This window comes from Xiphophorus hellerii, chromosome 3, assembly GCF_003331165.1.
Source record: "Xiphophorus hellerii strain 12219 chromosome 3, Xiphophorus_hellerii-4.1, whole genome shotgun sequence".
Taxonomy (NCBI): Eukaryota; Metazoa; Chordata; class Actinopteri; order Cyprinodontiformes; family Poeciliidae; genus Xiphophorus; species Xiphophorus hellerii.
In genome coordinates this window covers 3,932,207-3,944,619 of record NC_045674.1, presented here as the reverse complement: position 1 = coordinate 3,944,619, position 12,413 = coordinate 3,932,207, and the positions used below count along the sequence as shown (strand labels likewise).

Sequence of the window (12,413 nt, the reverse complement as noted above, 5' to 3'; positions counted from 1 at the left end):
AAGTTAGACTTTTCCCCACAAGTGTTTCCGGACAAAGAAAAGAGTCACATCTAACATGAACGGTTTGATCGCAGCCTGAAGAGGAACCATTCTGCTTTTGATTAAACTGCTCTAATGATAATTTCAGCACACGTTTTGCTAAGATGCTCAGGATAAAAACGGCGTGCCAAAAAGCTTTCCAAGGTGTCACCCGCCTCCTGTCTACCTGCCACAGCTCTTTGATCAGCCCCTCCACTCTCACACTCAGCCTTCACCTCCTCCACTGGCTGGAGGCTAAGTCAAAGCTGTCACAGAGTCTGACACCGGCTGTTGACGCTGCACTGGGGTTTCGCTGCCTTTGACGGTGAAAACAGGATTTTTTATATATTTTTTTGGGATTGGGCTCATTCTATCTCCTCCTTTCCCACAGTGTGACACAGTAGATCTCAATTCGAAGCTCCCAATTACCGCATTTCGCCCCTTCGGGTGTGTTCTAATATGTCATATCAGGAGCCATCTGCAGCAATATATCTTGCACAATTACTGGCACACTGAGAGGGGACTTTAAGACAGCACTCCTCCAGGCAATCTGGGTCTGCGCTCACCCTCTTCCTCTAACTGACACACACACACACACACACACCCTGAAAGTTGTGCACTCTTGCTGTCCTACATATAAATGCTCCTTCTTTCCTGAGCACGCAAACACACACACAGCTGTGTGGCAGCGAGGCTCACTCTGTCTCTTCCTGTGCCCACTTCATCAACCTGTGCACCGCGGCTTCAGCGTGTGCAGGTAGATAGATGGGGGTGCCACTGGGGTGCCGATGCTGAGGCGAGTGAAAATGGCCGAGTCAGCAGGCCAGTGACAGTGATGAAGGTGAGAACGGCAGGCTAACCCCCCCCCCCCCCCCCCTCCTCCCACCTCCACGAGCATTAACAACACAGTGAGCACAGCCAGAAGCAGACATTTAGTTACAGTGAGGCGTGTTGAGTTGCACTTGCAGCCGTGGTTTCCCAAAATACTCTGCTTTGCCGAGAAATTATTTTTCTTTTATGAAATTTAGCTATAATCAGATTCTTCTACAGCTACATTCTTGTATAAAATAATGTGTCTTTTATTGGTGTAACAATAAGAAAACCTTAATTTGTTCAGTAAAGAAAGAAAAAAATAGCATATGAGAAGAAATCATTGATTTTTGCAAAATTAATTAAAGGCTTTCTAAATAATTTCTTTAAATCATTTTACTTTTTATATTTTAAAAGTTTAAGAATTTAAAAAAGAAATTAAAATATTTTTTAAATAATCAGAACTTGGAGTAGCTTTATCGGTAAACCGTGATTTTCTGTGTCATTTCTTTGGGCTATTCTTCAAAATGCGAATAGAGGAAATTTAGTAATTTCTCAATAATAGAAACTTGATGTTTGTGAATATTCTTTACTCACAAAATTGCTACAAAAATATGCATTTGCCTCAACTTGCCCATATCTATTGTTAGAACAGTTTTCAAAGTTAAGAACCAGAATTATGATGAGCAACTTTGGGCATTTAACCCCATTTATGACAGATAGGAGAATCGCAATACAGGAAACAATTTTTAAATCCCACGGTTAGGAGATGTGGAGTAAAGAACAGCACCGTGGCAACAGAAAGTCACTATAACAACCATTTAACAATTTAATTTCTAAGATGTTTTTGCTTATATTTACCATAAGTGCCATTTTTTTAGCTCTTCTCCATACTTTTAGACAATTAGAGAAATCTATTCTACACATCTGCATCACTTTACTAATCATGAGAAGTTCCTCTCATTCTGTTAAAACAAGCAAATCACTTTCATTTTGGCCTCAGCAGACTAATATAAATTTTGATGCACTTTTCTATTACAGAAACAGAATGTACTTTCTACTGCATGTGACACATAAAAGATTCAATCTAAAAAGAACGTAAGGAATGAAAACAGACATTTCACAATAAAAGGAAAAGAAAAACTGCTTTTTTGTGGATTGCATCAAATTGTTATGTGTTCAAGCATTGAGCATCATTTGTATGTTTTCAATGCTTAAGGTCAACTGCATACTTTCACCGACAAAGAGGCACTGTGGACTCTTAAGATTTGACAAAATGATTACATTTCTGCTGGTGTTGACCATCTAACAACAAAAACAGTTTCTACCAGAGAGATGTTGTTGCCCTGAATTCATCTAAACCCTGAACAATCAGTGCAATATCAATATGTGTCTTGAACATAACATCACATGTTTTCTATTTGTTTTTACTACATTTTTAAATACTTATTTCCTTTTTCTTTGCTCTACCTATGAGAGTTGCTATTTTTTTCTTTACATATTGGTATGGTTTCTTGTACAATAACTAATTCTAAAAGACAATCAATGTATGAAATACTGAGATCAATCAATCTTTGCCATATTAACTTAGCTACTAAACTATCAGTTGGGTGAACAAAAAGACCATCAGAAGAATGATGGAAATATTTTTTGTTTAGAATTAATCAGATTTTTCCTCATAACCTTCCAAATCATCTCATTTTTAATGCAGTTTTACCATTAAACATATCAAATCTTTAGCAAAGGATCCATCATGCAGCAGATATTTTAGGAAAGAGACATGCTGTAAGCTGTATGTCTTGAGAGTAGAGAATACAGTACCAGCAGAGGCCCTCCTCTCTGCCCAAGAGAAAGTTGGACTGAGAAGCCAAGCTGTGGAGGGAGGTGGGAAAAAACACAGAAGACAAGCAGTTTTCAGAAAGCTGTAACAGCAGGGAAACAGTGAAACGGATCAGAGGCCGCTCCTGGTCAGTCCTCACACAGAAACTAGACAACAAAAACGCTTAAACAGCTGCTTTAGTCAAGCTGAGATGTTAGAGGCAGAGTGGTGTACAGTAGGAAGTGTGAAAGCTGGATAGTTATTCACATGCAGTGCCTATTTACTTCCTCTTCCAGTAACAAAACACAGATTATTTTTCCTGAAGTGTGATGAGTCTTAAAGGATCACTGAATGAAGGTCCTCATTAATTTACAGAAACTTGTTGGTCCATATTTCCAATGGAATAATTTTATGGTTGAACTCTCCTTGATCCTGCAGTTTGCTTAGCCTTTAAAAACCTAAATGCTCTATGAAAAAAAAAAATCATTAATCTCTGGACAAAGACCTTCTCAGATCTGGCAAGCAGAGGTTTCTAAGAGCTTTCTGCCCATCAGCTTTGGATGGCCGACAGCTATTATAACTCTGCAAATGTTCTTCATTTAGGTCACTTAGAAAAGAAACAGAAAGAGAAAGGAGGAATAAAAAGGGAGAATAAGAGATGCATAAAGAACGCATTTCTTCGGTTAAAGGGAATCGTGAGTCACAAATTAATACACATTTCCTTTCTAGTAAAACATCCCCCCCCCCCCAACAAGCTACACTTGCACAAAACACCCATAATACATCCACACATTGCATCGCAAAAGTATTCACACCCTTCAAAATTTTCACACCATGTCAGATTACAACGAATGTACGCTTTTGGGATTTTATGTGATAAACCATACAGAGCAGTTCAAAACTGTGAAGTTGAAGAATTTAATGATTAATATGTTTTTCATTTTTATTCTGATTAGAAGTCCAAAAAATCTGGTTTTATAATCCGACTTTTTATTTTAGTACACGTAACTCAAGAATAAACACAGTCCTTTTATGTGTAAATTAATCTCAATATAAATGCAGCTGTTCTGTTTTTGGCCTCAGAGGTTTGTTAAAAAAAACTGTGAACAAAAACCCATCATGAAGAACACAGCAGTTCAGTCAGGGAGGAAGTTTAAAGCAGGATGAGATTAGAAAGTTGTATCCGAAGCTTGGAGCTAGAATGAAATGCTTTGACTTAAAACACATCCAGAGCTGGTAAAAGTTCTGACCAAAGTCTCTTTGAGACTCTGTGGCAGGATGTGAAAATATGCTGTTCACAGAACCTCTCTGTAATACCTGACTGAACTATTTTGCAAACAAAAATGGATGAATATTTCATTATAAAAGACATGTCCAAAAAGATTTACAGCTGTATCTGCAATAAAAACTAAATGTATTTTTAATTTTTATGATACTTCCCCAATATCAACTAATTTGTGTCGGTTCACCACATATAATCCAAATGAAACACATATTTATGATTTTGTATGACAGAATGTAATAAATGTTCACCCCATGCCCTAATATAATACAGCCAACTGAAAAAATAAGACGACATATGACAACCTGCTTTTTATGACATCATCAGTTTAAAGAAACTAAAAAAATAAAAATTATAAAAAACATAAAAATGGATGGAAAAAATCTAACTAATAAAAATGCTAGTAGGGAATAAATATGACACTCCCACATTTATTCCAACTTAAAATGGATACAATTTCTGTGGGCTTTATCTAATGTTGAGGTGAAAGAGCTGCCTATAAAATTAGAGAGACAGCACAACTGCAACCTTTATGAGAATTTTGCAAACATTAAATCTTTGTTCTCCAAAAAAAAGTCCATAAATGTTTGCCACATGGATGACATTCTTTTGACAAAATATTCTGTCAAAAGAATGTTAATAATTAGGACAGAAGAACAGAGAACATGGCACAAACTGAATACATCATTTCAGCAAAAGTAAACTAATAATGATTGTGAAGCATGGGGCTTGAAATGTCACAATTTGTAGAAGTATAATTAAACAACATGCTTTACTAATCAATATGTAAATATTTCTGATTAAAAGCTGACTATTTAATGGGCTGTCCTGGTCTTTTTCACCTGATGGTGGACTTAATAATATGAAACACACATAAGCTGAGCTGGAACAACTAGTAACCAGCAGGCATTTCTACATAAATGTACAAACTGGCTGTGAATGCTGCTCTGCAGGGCAGCAGTTCATCCATTAACATTTAGATTGAGGAGTCAAGAGGAAGCTGAGAGTCAACAGGTGTACATCGAATTAACTAAGCCTGGATAAAGGGGACGGAAATGAGAGGGGAAAAAAAACGGAAGTGGTGGATGATTAAAAGGGGGAAGGACGGGAGAAAATAAGATGACAGAAATAATTTCCTTGTGGCGCCTGCAGCGAGGAGAAGTGTAGACGACAGCAAACGCAAGGAATGGCAGCCAAGCCGTCAATCACCATTTGATAGGGAGGGCTTGTTTGCTCGCTGCGAGGCCACACTGTGAGGAAATCAGAAGCAAAGCAGAAGCAGTCTGGGCTGTACTGGTGCCCACGTCTGCCCATGCTGTCCTAGGACAGCACGATTTTCCGCGGTGCTGTGAGAACAGTTTGGTGTGCTGGGAAAGATTCCCACATTTCTGTGGTGCTCCCTTGTTTTCAGTGACAGCAATTCTGTTATCCTGCTCACACACACTCACGCACACACATGGCTCAGTGATCCTGCCTGGTGCTGATTCTAGAGTCAAACCTGCAGGAGCTGAAACGTTGCCACAATCAGCATCTGGGCTGCATGATCATGGCTAAAATTTAAATCCTGTTTACTCAGTGAAACTGTGGCTGTTTTCATTGCTCATATGTTTCAGTTAGATTTCCAGAAGAAATCTTATAAAGAAGTGGGGCTCCTACGTTGTCCTCAATTATAATACATATACACATTTATTTTTTTCTTCATTTGCACAGGAAAGTATGAGCTAATGTGGTAAACATTCCAAAATATAAAGTCAGATGCAAATCCATCCTTGAATTTCAGTGCAATCAGAACTTTGTTGAAGGTTTGCATATTAACTCCTTAAAAAAGAATTTTATATCAACTTGTATTTTTGTGCAAATACAATATAAAAGATTGACACTCTTTTGAAAAGTGACATGCCATAAATGTGCATAACGGTGAGTTGGATTTGATGCGTTGGAGGTCAGACCTGGGAATGACATCATTCCCATCTAAAGTGCATTCTGAATGAAAATCAGAAAAGCAAGTCGGATTATTGAGGCACTAAATACCATTAGTGATGCAATAAAAAATATTCTGTTACATTTTGTGTTAAAGACCAAATGAACTGGACGAAAAGATTGTAATCTTGCACCAACGGTTTAATGTTTAATGAGAAACAAATGTCCAAGGTGCTTATAAACAGTTTATGTCTGCAACTTTCTGAGTGCTTTCATGTGCAGCAGCCATATTGGATGCTGAACTTGTTTTTTGCTTCAGGGGCAGCCTTATATGTCCAACTGCGAAGGCAGATATCAGACTTCCCAAAAGACTTAAAACAAACGATATCTATTAGCCAGCAGGGGGCAACATCACTGCAACCAGGACCCAGTTTACATTAAAATGATAAAAAAGAATCCCCAAAAGTTCTTGACCTCAGTCAATATTTATTTTTTAGCCCTTACTCTAAGCTTCTTTAATATTTAATGAAGAATGATTCTGTGTATTAACTTATAAGAAATAAAAGTCATTTTAAAACTAGTAATTATTGCCCTGACTGTACATGACAGCAAGTTCAGACCAGCAGCTATTAACTTGTAACCTTTCCCTGAATAAAAAACTAATCTAACATTTTGCCTTTTCTATTCAATTTTGAAAAGTGGATGAGAGAAATCCCCAAAACATTCCTAGATGATTTAATCAACCTAATAAAGAAACAAACATTTGAAAGTGCTCCAGATCAAGCTACTATTAGGAATTGTTAAGCGAGCCACTAACTGTGGAAGAATTGATTAACAAAATAGCATTTATTTATGTTAGATTTTTTCCATTACCTCATAAATGTAGAGACATGAAAGGTTGGATCTTGATGGATTTCAATGTAATATGTTTCTGCAATAACAGACTTTTTCAGAAGTTTCTTTTTTTAACAAATAATTATCAAACCGTTAAGTGAGGAGGGAATGATAATGGTTCAAGCTGAAATAGATTTTTTTACACAGTTTGCTTCGAGTCTGGCAGTTGTTGGACGATCAGGTGAGGATGCTGAAATGACTGGGCTGATCTGGTTGCAGAGGGATTTCATTAAGTCTGGCTGGTCATTTGTTAACATTCACATGGCAATATGACATGTGAATGAGCTGGGGGAGATTGTTAACTATAATATTGTTGTTTTATAAGATGCAACCCCCCTGAAGTCACAGCTGTAGACTATAACAAACAACAATTAGCATATATTCATGGACTACTTTTGTTCGCAGTCAGACAGAACAATAAATTCATCTTCCAGCTGACAGCCTTGTGTCTTTTTTGAACACATTTTTTCCCACTTTTTTTAACCATATTGTTGCCTGGATGCTATCTCTAAAGTGAAGAAGAAGCTGGAATATTTCTCCAAAAAGACTTAAAACGCACTTAAATCTGTTCACATTAAAGTGTCTTTTTATGTGAACACCAGCGCTGAGACCATCCTGAAATATCAAACATTAAATTCTATACAGCAGATCAAATCCTCTTTTTATCTCCTTAACTGACTTTGACAGCTAAGCTACATCTACAGACTTCCTGTAGTTGTGCCACCGTAGGAATGTAAGGCCCACATGTATCCCAGCAGTTGGATCTCATGTCTGTCAGCTGAGAGTGACAGCTAAATGGCATAAAAATAAAAAATTGATGCGGCGCGCGTGTCGCTGGTGCACAGCTGCGCCCAGGTTCAGTTTTGAGGACTGAAAGCAGCACAGAGAGACGCCTTTCATTGAACCGCCGAGCGAGGTGCTGTTTCTGTCATAATGAAGCAGCTCCCTCTTTCTTGGTGACACTTCCAAAGAGCTTCAGATCTAAGCTTTAGGTGGCAGAAAAAGAAAAAAAAAAAAACCTCTTGGAACAAATCTAATTATCCCATAATCTCTGAGGGGGGAAACGAGCTTTCGCTTTCAACTGAACTAAAAGAACAGACGCGGTGGAGCAACAGGCATCGCATCCAACACACAAATGCAAGGAAAAGACACTTTGATACTGGGTTTGTGATGCATTTGCATCTGTTTTGGAAATTGTTTAGGTTATTTTCGTCTGTCAGGCTGTTATACACTCCATGTGTGTCAGGAGTGTATTAACTTGTGAGATAAACAGCAACACTGAGCTGCTTTGCTCTATTTGCTCGTAAGTCATTCACCTGACTTTGGCTGTATAACTAGAGAAGCAGTCAACTGTCACTGTTCCCAACATGAGGAGGAAGAAATCAAGGGAGGACAAACAGGAAGAAGTAAAACGTAAACCAGTGGCTGCAAGTGATGTTGTGACAGAGTATATTATATTGATTGATAGAGTGTCCACTCTATCAATCAATATAATATACTCAATCTAACCTTTAAACTTTTTTTTTGCTCTTTATATGAGAAAAGAGTTTTTTATGGTCTAAAACTATAGTTGTCCTTGAGCTTCTTCTACTTTTATAACGCAATATTTAAAATGTAGGTCAAACCTTTGATTACTTTTACTATTATCTAAAATAACTGTAACGAGTCATCAAATAATTCAATAACATCGCCAGCTGAATGATTATTTGTGTTGCACAATTCTCTCACTTCCACCAATGAATTGTTTATAAATGCTAAGTGCTATTAGCAGCTTTAGAGGGAGAAAGTGAGAGAGAGAAAGAAATGTTGCCAATAAAGAAAAAGACAAAAAGAATCCCAAGTGTGTAACCACTTTATACTAAATGGACCTGGAACAGATCAGTGCATCCTCAAACACCTCCACAGGAAACATCCACTATATGCATCAAACTTGTTTGTTTTTGCAAGCAGGTAACATTTTTTGTTTCCTGTGCAAAAGATTAACTTTTACCTCTGATTGTGAGTATAAAATCTGCCATGGGACACATTTTGGCTAACATTGCATTTACTTGCTGATCAAGAAGAGTAATGATGTGAAAAATACTTTTTCATACTTCAAACTTAGGACTGAAAGTGACGTGTAATTTAAAAGGGTGTGTTGTCCAATCCCTCAATTTGAGTTTGCTTTATAAATTTTAAAAGTTAATGTGAAATGTTTGATGTTTCATCTCTTTTTGCACTTCCAAAAGTTATTTTATACTTGAAACTTGAGTCTAAAAGGGATTTTTGAACCATATTGTACTTCAAGTAACAAAATGCTTTATTGTTACAAAAAGGAACTAAACTGTTTTTTACCAGTATTTTTCTCTCATATTTCTTTAACCTCCTGAAGAAGCTCCTACAGAACTGGGCATTTTTTTATGTGATTACTCAATAAACATCAATAATCAATAGCTTACTTGATTACTAAAATAATTGTTTACAACAGTCCAAGTAGATTCGGTGATTCATGATCACAAGGCTCAGAAAGAGTATGTATGCTTGTAGTAATTTAAAACCAGGTAAATCAAAACTACAGTGAACTGAGATCATCATCATATCACCCTTTTCTCCAGGACAACATCAGACTCCCTTAGTTACAACATACTGCCTAAGCAGGAGTATGGTCCATTCTTTGGACTGTGAAATCTTGTACTGGGTAGCGCAGCTTGTAGCATCAGGAGCTAAATCAGACCAGGACCGCAGAGGGAGACGGCTCATGGAGAAAGGAGGTGGGGTATCTAGGTCACCACAAGATAAATGAACTGCAGCTGGGGTGATGCCACAGCTTTTCTATGTATGGTGTAATTCAGTTGGTTTACTGAATCAGCTGGAGTGTTTTCTTCAGTAAAAGGTTTGTGGATCAGTTGTTTCAGGGGGGAAAGGTTAATCACCAGGAAATTACCAAATCACTTTACCAAGTACGTCACAGGTATAAAAACGGGACTTACACCAAGTTATTGAGTGACGCCAGTGTCAGCTGCTGTTGCTGCTGTTGATGATGATGTTGTTGTTGCTGGGAGACGACTGGTTGCTGCTGCCAGGCAGCCATGTTGCCAGGCACCAGCCCTGGTGGTGTGAAAGTCTGAAGAGCTGTGAGATCCGCGCTCGTCAGCTGGTACTCTGGGATTAAAGGATGCAAGAAAAGACATTTAGAGAGAGAGAAAGAGAAGAAATGAAGAGGAGGGGGATTGTTTTACATCATACAACTTTCTGCTGCATCAATATTAATCATGGCTAATCCATATTAATGTGAACCTTTGAAGTGGAATCACTCCAGAAGCTCTCACACAATGAACAAAGTGAATATTCATAGTGGTTTGTGGCACCACACTGCAATATTTTCCGTCATGGCACTTAATAGGTTTTCATGCAATAACAGAGGGTATTGGTTTTTTTTCTTAAATCTGCATCTTTTCCGTGACTTTAAATTCAGCCCTGTTGGCAGGAAAATCTTCCCCGCTCTGATGCAAACCGACAGCTTCAGCCCAGGCTTGCTGTGTGGAGGGGCCGCGCTGCGTTCAGGGACTCACCGGTGTTGTAGGCCGTCTGCATGCCAGGGAAGGGAGCAAGGAGACTGGGTGTTGCCACAGAAACCACTGGAGTTGTGAGTGGCTGAGTCACCTGCGAGCTACCTAGCCGCTGAGCATTCTGGGAAAACAGAAAAAGTGAACATCAGTTAATAAAGACTGCAGGAAAAGTTTACGGCTTTTATAAAGAGCCTCACTGCTCTAACTAGTTTCGATGAGAATTTCTGTGTGTCCTCTATGTGCAAAGCAGCTAATTTATGCTAAATTATTATTTCCTGTGGCAGTTTTGCTCTGATGTAACTTCATCTGAGAGAGAATCCAACATACAAAGAATCTAAAACCCCCCGACTGAGATTATGAACAACTTTTTTTCCTGTGAATCTATACTGCCTTCCAAATGTATTCATACCCCTTAAACTTTTTCACATTTTGTCAAACTTTAATAGGTTTATGTGGATTTTATGTGACAAACCAGCAAAAAGTGGTGTAATTGTGATGTGGAACTAAATGAAATATGTTCTTCATATTTATCTAATGCATAGGAGTAAAGTCTATCATACATTTGCAGGTTCCAGTCTTTCAATCACCAGAAACTGATGTTTTTGCCCACTGTTTGTTGCTTTATAACTCAAACTCAATCAGATTGTGTGAAGTGTCAGAAAATGTGTTTTTTTTTTTGTAAATCTGGTTGTATGTTTAGGGTTTTTGTCCTTTTGGAATATGAACTTCTGCCTCAGTCTTGATATTTTTGTATCCTCTAACAAGTTACTGAGACCTTTTTTTTTGCACAGAACATTTTTAAATCTTTCAAATTTAAAGTTATATCTTCAATTTTGTAACTATTCTCTACTTTGTGTTGGTCTATCCCACAAAATCCCAACACATGCACGGAAAGTTTGTGAAAAAGTTCTAGCTGTGTGAATGCATTGCGAGGCTCTGTAGGCTGAGAACTCTGGCTCTGTGCTGTGAGACAATCTGATCTGTTTCCACAAGAAATCAGGCCTTTTGTCCTTATATGGACGGACTGTAGAAGTTCAGAGCACATGACTTCATCCATTTTCAACAACAATAATGGTAATGGTTAGCATGTGGCTTCCACTGTGCGGCGCAGGCGATGCAGAAATCTTGCAATGTGACCGAGAACAATTTAGTTACCACCGAAATATTTCACTGTAAACACAGCCTGCTTTACTTTGAGCTGAAATAATAAAGACATTACACCCCCTGCTTGGACAAACAGAAATGCAGGAACGCTGTTGTTATGCACTCGCTTTTCTTTACATTTTTCAAAGTTTTCCTTAGCAGACTAAGAAAAATCCTGATATCCGAGTTATTCTAATTAACAAATCACTTCATGCATTTGCTGGGCAGATGTGCTCAACATCTCGCCACATCCTGAGACATCTCACTCTCTGCAAGAGAATCCTGCCACCTCCCTTCTCCCTGAGGTGTTCAACTTTCCAGCGACAATTTAACATCGTGGTGCGAGATGAGAAAATTCTCGCATCTTGAGGTGGCGTTGGCACGGCAACGCCTGTCGCCAGGACCCGGCGCTCGCGTTATGTAGAGCCAGGGTGGAAGGTGTTATGAGAGGTAGGGGCGTGCTGGAGCGTCATGCTGTTCGGAAAGCATGCACTGCCAAGGCTGACGGGAGTAGGACATGAGTGGGGATGAGTGTGTGTGTAGATGTGTGTGAGAGGATGAGAGTTTTCTATAATAAAATGTGAGCAGGCAGGTACGGCAGGAATAAATGCACAATGTGAGGTGAGTTTTTGTCCTGAGGTGTGTATATTTATGCAGAGAAATGGCATGCATGCGCGCACGCGTGTGTGTGCGTCAGACTGAATGGGGTCAGAGAATCTGAGGCTAACATGTCCATCTGCGCTCCAGGTTGGAGACTTTGGGAGCTTTCCTCTCTCTGATCCTCAGAGCGGAGACGCTCGGATGAAACCAAACATGCACATGCTGAGCAGCTTTCACACACAGCACAGAGTCAGCTGGTTGCTCCACTTCCCCCAACGTTTCCTCCCATATAGTCATGCACAAATGTGCCGGGAGCTTTGCCGCAACATAAATATTCATTTGGGATTTCTGATCAAATTTGCTGGAAAATATAAATGAG

The 12,413-nt window shown here is 38.7% G+C and overlaps 1 protein-coding gene across 14 annotated transcripts in view; it reads right to left on the bottom strand.

Annotated features, from left to right (window-relative positions):
• mef2d (myocyte enhancer factor 2d) overlaps positions 1-12,413 on the bottom strand; it is a 116,449-nt gene that overhangs the window by 7,294 nt on the left and 96,742 nt on the right. For 9 of the 14 annotated variants that reach the window (XM_032556596.1, XM_032556574.1, XM_032556601.1 and 6 more), the window contains 3 exons: positions 10,295-10,412; positions 9,713-9,884; positions 2,650-2,700 (listed from right to left, as the gene is read on the bottom strand). In XM_032556596.1, coding sequence (XP_032412487.1) covers positions 2,650-2,700; positions 9,713-9,884; positions 10,295-10,412 — 341 coding nt within the window. The remainder of the gene's footprint in view (positions 1-2,649; positions 2,701-9,712; positions 9,885-10,294; positions 10,413-12,413) is intronic. The other 5 variants (XM_032556639.1, XM_032556676.1, XM_032556667.1 and 2 more) reach the window with 1 other exon arrangement.